The sequence below is a fragment of the Amblyraja radiata genome, chromosome 12 (genome assembly GCF_010909765.2).
Source record: "Amblyraja radiata isolate CabotCenter1 chromosome 12, sAmbRad1.1.pri, whole genome shotgun sequence".
Lineage (NCBI taxonomy): Eukaryota > Metazoa > Chordata > Chondrichthyes > Rajiformes > Rajidae > Amblyraja > Amblyraja radiata.
Window position 1 is genome coordinate 45,934,613 of NC_045967.1, and position 16,142 is coordinate 45,950,754.

At 42.4% G+C, this 16,142-nt stretch overlaps 1 protein-coding gene across 1 annotated transcript; it reads left to right on the forward strand.

Annotated features, from left to right (window-relative positions):
* Positions 1-1,245: 1,245 nt before the first annotated feature.
* Positions 1,246-13,498, forward strand: mcts1 (MCTS1 re-initiation and release factor). Its single transcript, XM_033030690.1, has 6 exons — positions 1,246-1,392; positions 2,548-2,700; positions 5,287-5,384; positions 9,002-9,135; positions 9,961-10,028; positions 13,029-13,498. The coding sequence occupies exons 1-6, from the start codon at positions 1,382-1,384 to the stop codon at positions 13,108-13,110; spliced, it is 546 nt and encodes a 181-aa protein (XP_032886581.1). The 5' UTR covers positions 1,246-1,381; the 3' UTR covers positions 13,111-13,498.
* Positions 13,499-16,142: the final 2,644 nt, after the last annotated feature.

The following is a 16,142-nucleotide window of genomic DNA, read 5'->3' on the forward strand; positions in this document are numbered from 1 at the left end:
TTGAAAAGGTGGATCATTGGTCTTGAGAGTTTGAATCATGCGGCACTACACATACACAGATCAGTTTCAAATTTTAAATTGGTTTTAAATTCAGTATTTAAAAGACACTTTGAGAATTTAAAAGGCATACAGCACAAAACATGCCCTTTGGTCGGCCCATGTCCCTCTAAACGTATTCTATTCATGTACTGTACCTGTCCAAATGTCTTTTAAATGTTGTTATAGAACCTGCCTCAACTACCTCCACTGACAGCTCGTTCCACATACTCACCACCCTTTGTGTGAAAAAGTTGCCCCTCTGGTTCCTATTAAACCTTTCACCTCTCACCTTAACCTATGCCCACTGGTTCTTGAATGCCTTGGGCAGGTACACAGATTGGGAAAATGTACAGGATATGGGCCAAAGATGGGTAAATGGTACTAGAGTTGGGCCAATGAGCCAGTCTCTGCACTGTATTATTCGAAATAGATTATGATTTATGACATTGTGGATAGACACAAAGAAACTGCAGACACAAAGTGTTGGAGTAACTCAGCAAGTCGGGCAGCATCTCTAGAGAATATGGATCAGTGATGTTTTATGTCTGAAGAAGAGTCCTGACCCGAAAAGTCACATCCATGTTCTCCAGAGATGCTGCCTGACCCATTGAGTTCCTTCAGCACCATTTTTTACTGAACATTCCAGCATCTGCAGACTTTTGTCTCTCCAATCAGCCATGATCTTTTTGAATGATGGGGCAGGTTAGGATTAGGGTTAGGCAGCGACTGAAGAGCACAGCTCCAGTGGTGAGGATTGCATGGAGCTGGTCAGGGGAGGCAGAGGAGCTACGTCAAAACAGCCTAGTGTCAGCAAACTGGACGACGTTCAAGGACTCGGCAACGGACCTGAACGAATACGGCACGGTTGTTACCGACTTCATAAGGAAAAGTGTGTTGGAATGTGTTCTCACCAAAATTATCTGGGTATTCCCTAACTAGAAGCTGCAGAAAACCAGGAGGTCAGCAATCCACTGAGCATTCACTCAGGCATTCAAATATGATGATACATGGTCATATAAGAAGTCCAGTTACGATTTCGATAAGACCATTGAGATGGGAGACAAGTAAATGCAAATGTTGAGATCTTGAGCAATATGCAAAGTGCAGGAGGAACTCTACAGGCCAGGAAAGCTGAGGTCCTCCAGCACTCTGTCTGTTTCGCTTGAGGAGATAGGGGTTGGACTCTGCTCAATACTGCCCTCCATGTTCATTCCTCCACTGAAAACACAGAGGCGAATCCACTTTACAGCAACTGCTGCGATTTGTTTATAGCTGCGACCCGCCGTAAGACATTACATTTCCCGTTGGGCCTCGTGGAGTTTGCAGATTTTGCAGCTGCATAATGTTTAAGAAGTGAGTTTTTCATTTTCGCCTATTTCCCCCCCATCAGAAGTAATCAAATTTGTGATAGATTCAAGTTGGCAACGCTGGGTTTTTCAATCTGCTCTGCTAATTTTACGCATTTTAATAGAATTTGATAATATGGCAATGTGACAACGAGTGATAACAATGTCCATTACCTAATTGCAATACAAGGGTCTCGTTTTTATCGGGTATTCTTCGTCAGTCTACAATGCGGGGCATGTTGTTTGTGTGATGTTTGATCCCCGCCAGATTCTTGTTTTGCTCGTTGCTTGTAGACGGATATTGGCTTTGAATTTACGAATATTGAATTAAAGATGAAGTCCTTCGCACGTTATTTTCTATCTCCATGTCATTTACTGAAATTACTACAGATTATTCGGAAATATTAGGTTAAATCCATTTCTATATTCTGTTTTCTATATTTTAAAACGTAATTGAGATGACCTAGTGTCTTTATTTGGGGTGCATTTGAATCATAAAGGGGTTGTTGGCCTGTTTGGTACTGAGGTACTGTTTGGTATTGAGGAGTATTCTAACCTGGTGTTCATGAGGAAGGCGGAGGAGAGCAGTGCAGTTGAATTGAATTGACAGGCGTTCATGCTGCTTATTTTTGTCAGCACACTTGACATACTCGGACAGTGGATGAATACAGTATTAGTTTGAGGGAGTTGTCCTCAAAAGTACCTATTAACACTTGTTATCTGGCTGATGCAGCCATTTCAGCTAAGCATTGGTGGTTATGGGATATGCTAACTGTTTAACATCCTGCAAGGAGAGCAGTTCTTTAAAAAATAAAAGTGTATGGTGTCTCCAAATAATTCTCCAAACATATATACTGTCTGAAGGAGGGTCTCGATCAGAAACATCATCTATTCCTTTTCTCACCCAGAGGTGCTGCCTGACCCACTGTGTTATTCCAGCCTTTTGTATCCTTGGTGTAAACCAGCATCTGCAGTTCCTCCCTGCACACATACATCCATAAATAGCCACAAAAATGCTGGAGTAACAAGCAGCATCTCTGGAGAGAAGGAATAGGTGGCATTTCGGGTAGAGACCCTGCTTCAGCCGCATATCCTATAACTGTATCATTCATGTTTTATAAGCATCAGTGATTAAAAATGATCCATTTGTTTTTATTGACAGGTTTGATGAAAAAGAGAATGTTTCAAATTGCATTCAATTGAAAACATCTGTTATTAAAGGCATTAAGAATCAATTAGTGGATCAGTTCCCATCTATTGAGCCATGGTTGAACCAAATCATGCCAAAGAAGGACCCAGTAAAAATAGTTAAATGGTAAGTTAATTTTTTTTAAATATTTTAAATGCAAAGTTTAAAACAAAATCTTTTTTTCTCTGTGCCCTTTTCAGCTTAAGAGTTTGGTGTTTGTGCATTTTATTCTTGCAGTCAACAATGTTGCGTTGTTTTCCATTTGCTTGCTTACAACATAGATCATTTGATCATTGAGTGTATGCCAACTCTTGAAGCAATCCTATTCTCCAACTTTCGCCCCATATCCTATTCTTCCCCGCATGCCCATCCACTGCCAGTTGATTCTCACAATGCCCCTTACACGAGGAGTGAATTATAATGGTCAATTAATCTTCCAACTCGCGTGTCTTTGTTCTGAGGCCGTTTCCGAGGGCACAGCCTCAGAATAAAACTACGTACTTTTAAAATGGAGATGAGGAGGAATTTCTTTAGCGAGAGGGTGCTGAATCGGTGGAATTACTTTCCACAGATGGCAGTGGATGCCAAGTCATTGGGTAGGAAAGAACTGCAGATGCTGATTTAAATCGAAGATAGACACAAAATGCTGGAGTAAATCAGCGGGCCAGGCAGGATCTCTGGAGAGAAGGAATGGGTGACATTTCAGGTCGAGACCCTTCTTTAGACTGATGTCTGAATCCAAGTCATTGGGTATTTTTAAAGCGGAGATTGCAAGGTTCTGGATTAGTACGGGTGTTAAAGGTTACGTGGAGAAGGCAGGAGAATGTAGTTGAGAAAGAAAATGGCCAACTTCTGTTAATATGTGTTGAGAACTTATGAATCTATATTTCCTGATGTAATATTGGGGATAAAGATTTTTAAGTTTAGATAGGATGTTACCGGGAATGATATACCATGTGAACAGTGTCTGGAGCTAGGTCAAAGTCAAGGTAGATATTTTGACACTCCAGTTGAGTTCTGTTTGCAAGCAGAAAAAGGGGAAAATAAGTAGATTGGAAAGTGTCTGTGGAATTGGTTCAATGGTGCTTTATTTGTCATGTATGCAACTGCACAATGAAATCATTTTTGCATATATTACACATGCAGGCACCACCATGTTTTGGCGCCATTTCCAAAGTCCATTCACCCCGCTCACTCTCTGTACCCTCGAACTGACGTCTCTCTCCTTGTCCAGCCATCTCAGATATGCTGCGATTGGAAAATGTTCATTTCCCAACGTGTTTTCATCTGATGAGCATAACATTTGCGAAATGTTAACTTAAAACGAGGCTATCCAGCATTTTTGTGTACCTTCGATCTTCCAGCATCTGCAGTTCCTTCTTGAACACTCTGCAAATGCTGCTTGTGTTGATACTTGAAGCCTGTCGATGACCACGTAGTTATCCCAATTGGAAATGGCACTGTAAGGAGAAGGGAAAGATCCATTTTGTGTTTGGCAGACCAACTTTAAAAAATTTAAATGCCGTGTTGAACATTATTGTTTTTTTTCCACTCGGGTTAGGATTAGTTTCTCTTTGTAAAAATAATCTTCATCTGTATTGTTAATGCTGAATTAAATTACGCAGAGGGGCCGATAGAAGCTTGTCATTTGGATTTGTCATTTGGAATTAATATGTAGCTCTCTTTTCTGTAGGTCCATTGGTTGAGATTTTCTTTTCTAATCTAGGCTGGTATTTGGAAGTACACTGATTTTGAAACATTGAGTTAGTTGGAAGATGCAAGATTTTGCAATACTTAGTCCTATCACCATGTTGATGATTCTACTACAGGTCCACCACTGATTTTCTGACATTCTTGGTTCCGGAGCCATTCTGGTTTAACCAATTTGCCGGACTAACATGGGTCATGGCCTCCGAGAGGAGTTCAACAGTACTGGAATGGTCAGCCTAGGCTGCCGAGGAGCCGTGATACCGGCCTGCAGATTTGGCCCCGGAAGTCGGCTATGGGAATGAATCTTCCAGCTCTGGCCGGGCAGGTGTTCCAGAGCACTGGCCATAGGGGACAAATTCGACCCACCAATCGGTGCGGAAGTCCCGCTGATGTTAAGATTGGCTGCCTCACCCAGCTTAGACACCACATTTTTCGAGGGACTTCTGGAGGGGGAGGGGGAGGGGGGGGGGGTGGGGTCTAGTGTGCTCTGATAATTTTGTCCGGATTAAAGGAGGTGCCGGGCCACAAGTTGCCGGACAATCATTGGTGGACCTGTACAATAATTGTTCGACAATCGGTAACTGTCGCTGTGCTTTGACCAGGGTTCTTGCTTCTCACCTGCAAAAACATTGCTTAACTGCCTGTTTGTCTCATTGAATCTGGCATGTTGGCAATAGAGATTGTTTTCATATCAGCAGCCAATCTCTATGCCTCACGCAGTCATTATGTTTTTTCAAAGTGTATTGATACAATTATTGATTCAATGCAGAACCATCCAACTGCAATTAAATCTGGAATAAAGAAATTACTCTATAAGCACAGTAATTAAGTATATAAATCATCACTCTTTCTCATTGTAGCAGTCACAGTAAAGACAAATAAATATACCATGATCATATTGCAATCTGCAGAACAATGTTGATGATGTGGAGATTATTTTAAAGGTATTAATATTTTTGCAGCATGATAACCTTGTATTTCATTTTCACTCTCTGATTGAAGCCATGAACATGTAGAGATCCTGACGGTTAATGGAGAATTGCTGTTCTTTAGACAGAGGGAGGGACCGTTCTACCCAACGCTGCGTTTACTTCACAAATGTAGGTTGATTGTCCTAAAGCATTTTCGGAGGAATAATAATATTTATTGAGGGGATGTTATATATTGTCTCTTTACTGCTCTAATTTTTAAATGCTGTATCTCAAGAAGTATGATGAGAAATGGATGGTATTTATAGCTTTATTCTAAAACAAACTGAGAGCAAAAACATGTAGCCCTTGCAGAAAAAACTGTTGTGGATTGGTACCAATAAATTAGTGTTGATTTTTAAGGTCTAAGATCACTGGTAGAATCGGATCATCAATCTGATTTCTGTGTGTAACCCTTTTGAAGACCGATTTTGTAAATTACTTCTAGTGAATTACTTAAGAAAGAACTGCAGATGCTGGAAAAATCGAAGGTAGACAAAAATGCTGGAGAAACTCAGCAGGTGAGGCAGCATCTATTGAGCGAAGGAATAGGTGATGTTTTGGGTCGAGACCCTTCTTCAGACTGATGTGGGGGTGGGGGGGCGGGAAGAAGAATGGAAGAGGCGGAGACAGTGGGCTGTGGGACAGCTGGGAAGGGGAGGGAAAAAGCAAGGACCACCTGAAATTGGAGAAGTCAATGTTCATACCGCTGGGGTGTAAATTACCCAAGCGAAATATGAGGTGCTGCTCCTCCAATTTGTGGTGGGACTCACTCTGGCCATGGAGGAGGCCAGGGACAGAAAGGTCAGATTCGGAATGGGAGGGGGAGGTGAAGTGCTGAGCCACTGGGAGATCAGGTTAATGCAAACTGAGCGGAGGTGTTGGGCTAAGCGATCGCCATGCCTGCGCTTGGTCTCACCGATGTAGAGCAATTGACACCTTGAGCAGCGGATGCAATAGATGAGGTTGGAGGAGGTACCGGTGAACCTCTGCCGCACCTGGAAAGACTGCTTGGGTCCTTGAATGGAGTCAAGGGGGGAGGTAAAGCGACAAGTGTAACATTTCCTGTGGTTGCAAGGGAAAGTACCGGGGAAGGGGTGGTTTGGGTGGGAAGGGACGAATTGACCAGGGAGTTACGGATGGAGCGGTCTCTGCGGAAAACCAACCTGATAGACAATAGGTGCAGGAGTGGGCCATTTGGCCCTTCGAGCCAGCACCGCCATCCAATGTGATCATGGCTGATCATCCCCAATCAGTGATGGGACCCCGTTCCTGCCTTCCCATATCCCCTGACTCCGCTATCTTTAAGAGCCCTATCTAGTTCTCTCTTGAAAGCATCCAGAGAACCTGCCTCCACCGCCCTCTGAGGCAGAGAATTCCACAGACCACTCTCTGTGAGAAAAAGTGTTTCTTCGTCTCTGTTCTAAATGGCCTACTCCTTATTCTCAAACTGTGGCCCCTGGTTCTGGACCCCCCCCAACATCGGGAACATTTTTCCTGCCTCTAGTGTGTCCAAGCCCTTAACAATTTTATATGTTTCAATGAGATCCTCTCATCCTTCTAAACTCCAGAGTATACAAGCCCAGCTGCTCCATTCTCTCAGCATATGACAGTCCCGCCATCCCAGGAATTAACCTTGTAAACCTACGCTGCACTCCCTCAATAGCAAGAATGTCCTTCCTCAAATTAGGCGACCAAAACTGCACACAATACTCCAGGTGTGGCCTCACTAGGGCTCTGTACAACTGCAGAAGGACCTCTTTGCTCCTATATTCGATTCCTCTTGATCTCCCAGTGGCTCAGCACTTCAACTCCCCCTCCCATTCCGAATCCGACCTTTCTGTCCTGGGCATCCTCCATGGCCAGAGTGAGTCCCACCGCAAATTGGAGGAGCAGCACTTCATATTTCGCTGGGGTAGTTTACACCCCAGCGGTATGAACATTGACCTCCAATTTCAGGTAGACAATAGACAATAGGTGCAGGAGTAGGCCATTCGGCCCTTCGAGCCAGCGCCGCCATTCAATGTGATCATGACTGATCACCCCCAATCAGTACCCTGTTCATGCCTTTTCCCCATATCCCCTGACTCCTGACTAAGAGGTAGTCTTTGCTTTCTCCCTCCTTCCCCTTCCCAGCTCTCCCACAGCCTACTGTCTCCACCTCGTCCTTTCGTCTTCCCGCCCCCGCCCCCACATCAGTCTGAAGAAGGGTCTCGACCCGAAACGTCACCTATTCCTTCGCCCCATAGATGCTGCCTCACCCGCTGAGTTTCTCCAGCATGTTTGTCTACCTTCTTGTAAATTACTTATCACTTCTTGATAGTAAAGTGTGAAGGAAATTTACATTGTACTTCCCCACGTCTCCTGATGTAGCATAGTTGTATTTTAAATAACGTTAATTATACCATTACGGTAATTAAAAATAATCTGCTTACCATGTTCTGAATGTACATCAAAAGACCTATTGGTAAGGAAATTTAAAACAAATTTCATTCCTTTAAGAGTTTAAGCCGTGATTATGTCCATGGTATCGACGCTGACTGGTTTCACATCCACCCTTCTGGAGATTGCCATCTCACTTCATGTAGAGCCTTCAGACATAGGTTTTTCCCAAATGACAGCAGTACACAATTCTTCATGGGGAGAGGCAGCTTTATGTGGATCCAATGCCCCTCACAAAAACATGTTTATGTTAATCGTCCAACTAGATACTAATAGTTTTATTCATGTTTGAAGAACCAAGTGTTACGTGAAATTCAACCTCTGTGGTACAATAGAGGATCAGCCTAGAATAGATACTCTGGGCTTGCTTTGAGCTTTGAACACACAACCTTCTGACCACAGTTAGTGTTCTGCAAATTGAATCGTGGACCCACTTAAAATAGCCTTTTCATTAACTTTCTGTCCATGGCTCCTTCAAGGGCCTAATAGAAAAACACTGCACCTTATGTGGAACGGAGTCAATGGTGCTGACATGATTTTGGCATGGTGTGTGGTAAGTACTTGCTTTTCTCATTCCACCAGCTATAATTGTAAAAATTTAAGTGTCAAACAATTGGAAGATCATGTTTGAAATCATGGAGGGGTAAAAAATGAAATGTTTCAACAGCCAACTTCGTGAACATTAATCACTATTCCTGCACCTGAATGCTATCCAGATAAACCATGCATTTAAAAAACTGGAGAGGAACACATTGATTCTAAGCTATGGTGCCATCCTTGCTCCTGTCTAAACTTGTGGTGAAATGGGGGAAGATTATAGGCAAGAGTCAAAATTATTAGGAGGGGTGAGACAGTATTGGTCAACAGTTCTTACTAGTGGGAAAATTATGTTTTCTGTTATTTTGCTGAATTAAGTTACAGTAGAGGGCGCCACTGTGGTGTAATGGTAGAGCTACTGCCTTACAGTGCCAGAGACCTGGGTTTGATCCTGACTACGGGTGTTGTATGTACAGAGTTTGTACATTCTACCCATGACTTGCGTGAGTTTTCTCTGAGATCTTCGGTTTGCTCCCACACTCCAGACCTAGTGGTTTGTTGGTTAATTGGCTTGGTATAAATGTAAAATTGTCCCTAATGTGAGGGGATCGTTGGTCGGTGTGCCGAAGGGCCTGTTTCCGTGCTTTATCTCTAAACTAAACCTAGATTATTCTTTAAGTTGTGTCTCGACAAGTCTTGGTACATTTTATTTGTTACAAACAGTAAAGGGGCTGTTATGAAACTGAATTTATTGATGTTCTTCATTACAGATCCTTTTATCCTACCACATCAACAGGTTGATAAAGGAGCCATCAAGTTTGTGCTCAGTGGAGCCAACATCATGTGTCCTGGTTTAACATCCCCTGGAGCTAAGCTGTACCCAGCTGATACTGACACGATAGTTGTATCCTTGTGGTGACATCTAATTTACCAGAAACCAAATACAAATTATTTTGCATAAAACAAAATACCTATTAGAGATGTTAATGTATTAAGGGAAAACGAGTTGCATTTTCATTGCAATTTAAATATTTTCTTTTTTAAGTTGTGAAAGCGATTTGAATTTTCGGGGATGTCCTTGCTGGAGGGTGTGATACAGGTTTAATGTGGTTTGAAAACCATTGAACCAAATCAATTGGCACACGATATTTTATTTATTTCTAATGTTTCATCATCCCCAATAGTGATCCTTCTGAAACCATTGACTGCTTGAGGAATAGTGATCAACCATAACCTACATCAGCCTGAAGGTGTACCATTTTGGCGGAGTTTCGGGAACACACATACAAACAAACAAACAAACAAGATGAGAGTTTTAGTAATATACTAGACCAGGGGGAACCCGTTGTGTCCCGCCCCTCAACGCGCGGTTGTGGGGGAGGGGGGGGAGTGGCCTGCGACGTCACACACACTAACCACACCCCCCCCCCACACACACACACACACAAACCACCCACCCCTTCCCACACACACGATTTAACAGGAATCGGATACAGATTCATATTTTATAATATGATAGATATGAAGTCATGTATTTTCATAACTTAGTTCATGCTTAATGTAAATGCCTTGTAATATGTGTGTCGTTCCAAGAACTGGAGTTTCATTCACTGTTTCAGTTTTCCAGATAAAATGTTATGCTCAGATTTTCCTTGCGACTATTTGGAGATAAACTGCTTTGCTTTACTCTCTTAGTACCTGAATATTTTCTTAACTCAATATTGTTAAGGCTATTATGGCAGAAGGCAAACAACATGCTCTTTCAGTGGGAGTCATGAAGATGCCAGCAGACAAAATGTAAGTATATTTCATGTTGGTGTAAGAAGGAACTGCAGATGCTGGTTTACACTGAAGAGAGACACAAATTACTGCAGCAACTCAGTGGGTCGGGCAACATCTCTGGAGAAAAGGAATAGGCTTTTCTGCAGCAAAATACTCCAGCAGTTTCTATCTATTTCATGTTGGAGTTTGGTTTGCAGAAAAATAGGTTATTCAGTGACCTTTCAACCTGGGATCCAGCTGGAATAGATGAGCATAATGCAAAATTAGTATTTTGTGTTATTTACATTTTGAGGTCTGTGTCTCTGGCAAGGGTCACATGTATTGTCTTTCCCTAATTTCTCTTGGGAAGCTCCACATATAGGAAGGGCTTAGAAAGATATGGGTCAAAGGCATGCAATTGGGACTAGCTTAGATGGCACCTTTGGTGGGCAGGTTAGGATGAAGAGTGTGTATGAGTCTGTCTCAAAAGTGATGAGCTTCCTTCTTGTAATGTTGTAATTCTTCCAATGAAGAGTGCTGTTTTAGTTTTCGAGATACAGCGTGGAAACAGGCCCTTCGGCCCACCGAGTGCGGGGACCAGTAATCACCCCAATACGCTAGGAACAATTCACAGAAGCCAATTAACCTACAAGCCAGCACGACTTTGGAATGTGGGAGGAAACCGGAGCACCCGGAGAAAACCCACTCAGTCACAGGGAGAACGTCCAAACTTGATACAGAAAGCACCCATCGTCAGGATAGAACCAGGTCTCTGGTGCTATAAGACAGAAACTACCACTGCGCCACTGTGCTGCCCTGTGTGCTATGCTGTCCTTGCCAACCAGATGTCCTATTTGAGCTGGTCCCATTTGCCTGCATTTGGCCCATATCTCTCTAAACCTTTCTTTTCCGGGTACTATGAACTTTGGGAGGAAAAAATAGAAAAGCATTTTTATTTTAAATCATGAGATATTCAGTTTACGTGCAGGTATATTGAGCAGTTAAAAAGACAAATGATAGGTTGGCCTTCATTACAAATGGACGTCAGTACACAATTTTGGTGAAGATATCCTACTGGAATTTTGTAGACTGCACTTGGGGAAATATTGGGTATGGATCTTGTTTTCCTACCTAAGGCAGATGTTATTTGCAGTAGAAGGGTGCTAAAAACGAGCACCAGTTATTCTTGAGATAGTGGAGTTTGGCCTATCAAGGAAGACTAAGCAAATCAGGTGCCTGTGCTATAATTGTGGAGAATGAAGGATTACTTATTGAAATAGAGTTTTTATAAAGGAGATGCAGGGGTTATGATTTTCCTGGAAGGGCGAGTCTCGAACCAAGTGGCAGTCTCAGAATAAGAGGTTGGCCATTCAGGACTGTGAGAAGAAATGTCTTCACATAGAGGACAGTGAGGCCTTGGAATTCTTTGTTGAGAGATTTGTGTCACTGAGTTTACTCAAGATAGTTGATTAATTTTTGGATATTAAAATAACCTAGGGATATGGAGTTAGTGCGGGAAAGTAGTACTAGAAAAAGATCAGCTATAATCTTATTGTAAGATTGAGCAAGAGCAAGGGGCCAAATGGCGTGCTCATGTTTTTATTTATTTTATTCTAATAAAGAGTCAATGTGCCAGATTTTTATTTTCTTTGTTTTTAAAAAACACACTTGCATTTCAAGATTCTAAAAGAACTTGAGTACTGTAAAAAGAAAATTGTGAATATTTTGTACTATCTAGGCAAAGGAAATAGCCATTGGTTGAGATTAATTAGTCAGCTGATATGACATTATTCTGGATTTTGATTTAGGAAATCCAAGCTTAAAACATAGGAGCAGGCTTAGGGTATTCAGTCCCTCGATCCTTCCATAGCTCTTGTTAGCACTATCCCCATATCCCTCAATCCTCTTAATATCTAGAAATCAATTGATCTTTGTTCTGAATGAAAACAACTGAGCCTCCACAACCACCTGGAGTGGACAATTCCAAATGTTCATCACCCCATATCAGTCCTAAACAGCCTTTATTCTGAAACTGGCCCCTATTCATGGACGCCTCTGCCAGGGGAAGTATCTCCTCTGCATCTAGCTTATCAAGCTCTTTTAAGATTTTTGTTTAGATGAATTGTCCTCTCATTCTTTTGAACTCCAGTGGACATAGTCCTAATCTATTTAAACCCATTTTATTTGTCAAATCTGCCAATCCTGGAATGAGTCTGTCGCAGAACTCCCTCCACGACACGTATGTTTTTCCTTTGGTAAAATAACCAAATCTGCACAAGTACTCCAATATTGTAATTGTATATCGTCGTTCCACTGACAGGATAACATGCAACAAAAAAGCTTTTCACTGTACCTCAGTACATGTGACAAAACACTAACTAAAACTAAAGTGTACTCTCATGAAGGCCTATACTATTGCAAAAAGCCATCTTTAGTGTAATCGGTGTTATTTGTTTCCTTTTGCGGTACTATTTTTAAGCTTTAGCATGATAAAAGTTAATAGTTCATAAATTATAGGAGCAGAATTAGGCTGTTCGGCCCATCAAATCTACTCCACCATTCAATCATGGCTGATCTGTCTTTCTCCATACTTCTCCCCATAACCGCTGACACCCTTACTAATGCCACAATGATTATTAGTTCTGTGAGGTGCACTTTTCAAAGGATACTTGGCAAACTGATTTGCCTCAGTTACTGCACCTTTGGCAGTAAATCATTATGTATAATATTTTCAGGCATTTTGATGTAAAAAAGAAAGTGCTTATTCATGCAGATGTCATTAGCCTTTCGATATCTTTCTCACCGGGTTACTTCGGAAAGCATGAGATTTGAGAATTCTTCAATCATTTTACTGCTTTTTAGATCTCAATCATGGTATTGTAATTTTTAATACTGCTAGTTAATTGGCTGTATGAGATGGATGTGAAATTGGTAATTCCTTAAAATTATGTTTTTATTTAAAAATAGATTGAATAAGAAACTTGTATTCATGTGCAAACAGTCAAGTCTATTTTGGTCTATATATTTTCTATGCAGTGAACAAGTGAACAAAGGTATTGGAATTGAGAATATGCATTACCTTAATGATGGCCTCTGGCACATGAAGACGTATAAATAACAATGGAATTCAAGATTAATCTCGATGGGAGATATGGACCGGCAACTGCAAGACACAAAGACATTTTGAATATTGAATTATAGAAGTTGTATTGTATTGTTTTCCATAGACCTGGCATTACAGGAAAAAGAGAACTTCTTTTGTGTGCAGTTGATGGCATTTTTCTCCAAGTTTAAATATGTCTAAAACACAAAAGGAGTTGTAACCACTCAAGGCTTAGTGAGAAACTATTTCTGACATGTACAATTTGACAACTACTTGACCATTGTTATGAAATGAAATCAGTGCGAACATCCTGAGCACATACAGTGGGTTTGTACAAATATGAATGCATGGTTGAAATTCTGAATGTTCATTAAATTAATACCCAAAGAGGATAAGACAAATATTTTTTTTGTGAAATTTCAGAACTTTTTCGGTGTTAATTCCACCTTTTTTTAATTTCACTGAGGATTTTTTTCATGTTGTACCAATTTCACTCCACTTCGAAAAGCCAGTGAATTTCTTTGTGCATATGATATTTGATGGTACAGCATTGCTTGGCAGTTGAAAAAATTGTTACCATATTGATGGTACCGGGCCCAGAAATCGCTATCAGAACATGGGGGGGACACAATTTCTTGGCGGCCGCACGCGCGCATGCGCACACACGCGAGGCTTCGGCCGTGGGCCCTGTGGACGGTAACATCGGGAGCTGACCTGGTTGGTGACCGACTCCAAACTCCAGCAACAGCAGCTTCGTCCGCCCCGAATCGTGGGGCTTCAATCGCCCCGTTCGCGGGGCCTTTCATCGCCCGGCGGGGGCTGCAACATCAGGAGCCTCGATCGCCTTGACGCAGCAATTTGACCGCGGGGCGATAGAAGATCCTGCGGCCGATTTTAAGCTGCGCAGGGCCGGGCGATGAAAGGCCCCGCGAACGGGCTGATTCAAGCTCCGCTCTATGATCTTTGCTCCACCAGGACGTCTGTCTCCTCCAATCACTGCGCTCTATCCTCAGTCTCAACCCCTACTTCCACTTCTAACTGACACCTCCCTCTGCCAATTATCGCGCTGAATCATCATGGTTCCCCCCCCCCCCCTCCCCCCCGGCTGCCTGCTGACGGACGTCTCGTCCAATCGGCGCCCTCGATCATCAGTCCCACCCCCACTGTTTTGCGGGTGGGACATTTTTAATAGATTTTTTTCACCGTGTTTTTTAATCCGGATTTCAAACATGGGGGGGATTGTCCCCTAGCTCTCGAAACATGGGGGGGACATGTTGTCCCCCCCGGGATTTCTGCCCATTTCCAAGTAGAAACAAGTGCGTGATTCGGTCTGCAGAATGGGGGGAAAAGCTTGGTGTAGACTTCTGATCTGAACTTTAATACAGATTTATTTAAATACCAAATGGACAATATTATGAATCATCAGCAGCAGCGTTATTTATTTTAATGACCTCTTAACCCTACTTGCTTCTTTCTACACAGCATTTTTTAAAGTTAATAAAAGTCATTGGAGACAAGCGAAGCTGCCTTTGACTATTGAGGATGAAGTGGCTTTTTAGGCTGTAGTTGTTAATTTGGTTGGTCCAGGACAGATTGTTGGTGATATTCACGCCAGGAACTTGAAGCTCTCGATCTTCTTCGATCTGGCACCATTGATGTTGACTAGGACATGTACACCACCATGTTTCCCGAAGTCAATAACTAGCTTGTTGATTGAGGGAAAGGTTATTGTTTTGACGCCATGTTCTAAGCTCTCTATCTCCTTCCTCTAATCCATCTCATCACTATTTGACGTCTGGCGAACGATATTGGTGTCACCTGCAAACTTGTAAAAGGAGTTAGAGCAGAATTTGGCCGCACGAGTGTGTATATAGGAAGTAAAGTAAAGGGCTGAGAATGCATCCTTGCAGGACACAGATGTTGAGAATTATCGTTGGCAACGTATTATCGCCTACCCTCACTGATTGTGGTCTACATATCAAGAAGTCGAGGAACCACTTGCAAAGGGAGTGTAGATTTTGAAGTCCCATAGTCTGTAGTTGAGTTTGGTTGGGATTATTGTGTTGAAGGCGGACATATAGTCAATAAATCGGAGACTGACGCAGTGGTCCCTAGTTCTCCAGATGTCCCGGAGATGTGTGCGAGACTAGGGAGATGACATCCGCTGCGGACCTGTTGTGATGGTAGGCAAACTGCTGTGGATCAAGGCTGTCTGGAAGGCTGAAGTTCAAGTGCGCACGACACAGCCTTTTGACGATCTTCATGATGTTGGATGTCATAGATACTGGAGGGTCATCATTAAGGCATGCTACCTTGCTTTTCTTTAGCATTGGGATGATACTGGTCTTAAAGCTGGGGGGAGTTCAGAAGGGAGAGATTAAAGAAGCCCATGAATACTTCTGACAGCTGCTCTGTGCAGATTCTGACGATTTACCTGCGGACTCCACCTGGGGCAGTTCCCCTCTGTAGTTTCACGTTCTGATATTTCTGAGCAGTTGTCCAGTCATCCTATTATCCAAGAAGGAACTGCAGATGCTGGAAAATCGAAGGCATCAGCCCAGCATTTCTAACATATTCAAACCACTGAGCAAACTTGGTCTATTTGCTTAGAGGTAAAGAAAATCTACTAAAGACATAGATAATGACATTTGCAAAAAGGTAAATAGCCCAACAGTCAAGTACATTTAGAATTCACTTTAGATTTTAGAGATATAGCATGGAAGCAGGCCCTTCGGCCCACTGAGTCCATGCTGACCCGTACACTAGCACTGTCCTACACACTCTGGACCATTTACAATTTTTACAGAAGCCAATTAACTTACAAACCTAAAACGCGTTTGCAGCGTGGGAGGAAACCGAAGCACCTGGAGAACCCACAGGGAGAATATACAAACTCTGTACAGACAACACCCATCATCAGGATTGAACCTGGGTCTGGAGCTGTAAGGCAGTAACTACCGCTGTGCCACCCTACCATCTACTTCTGATTTAATCATACCTCTGCTCAGCTGTATCTACCAATCATTTGCTACTTTGTTCCATCCACA

Bases quoted from the DNA above. Each gene is read 5' to 3' on its own strand.
- mcts1 (XM_033030690.1), top strand. The intron at 2,701-5,286 runs GTAAGTTAATTT...CTCTGATTGAAG, and splicing joins CCAGTAAAAATAGTTAAATG to CCATGAACATGTAGAGATCC. The intron at 10,029-13,028 runs GTAAGTATATTT...TTTTCTATGCAG, and splicing joins AAGATGCCAGCAGACAAAAT to TGAACAAGTGAACAAAGGTA.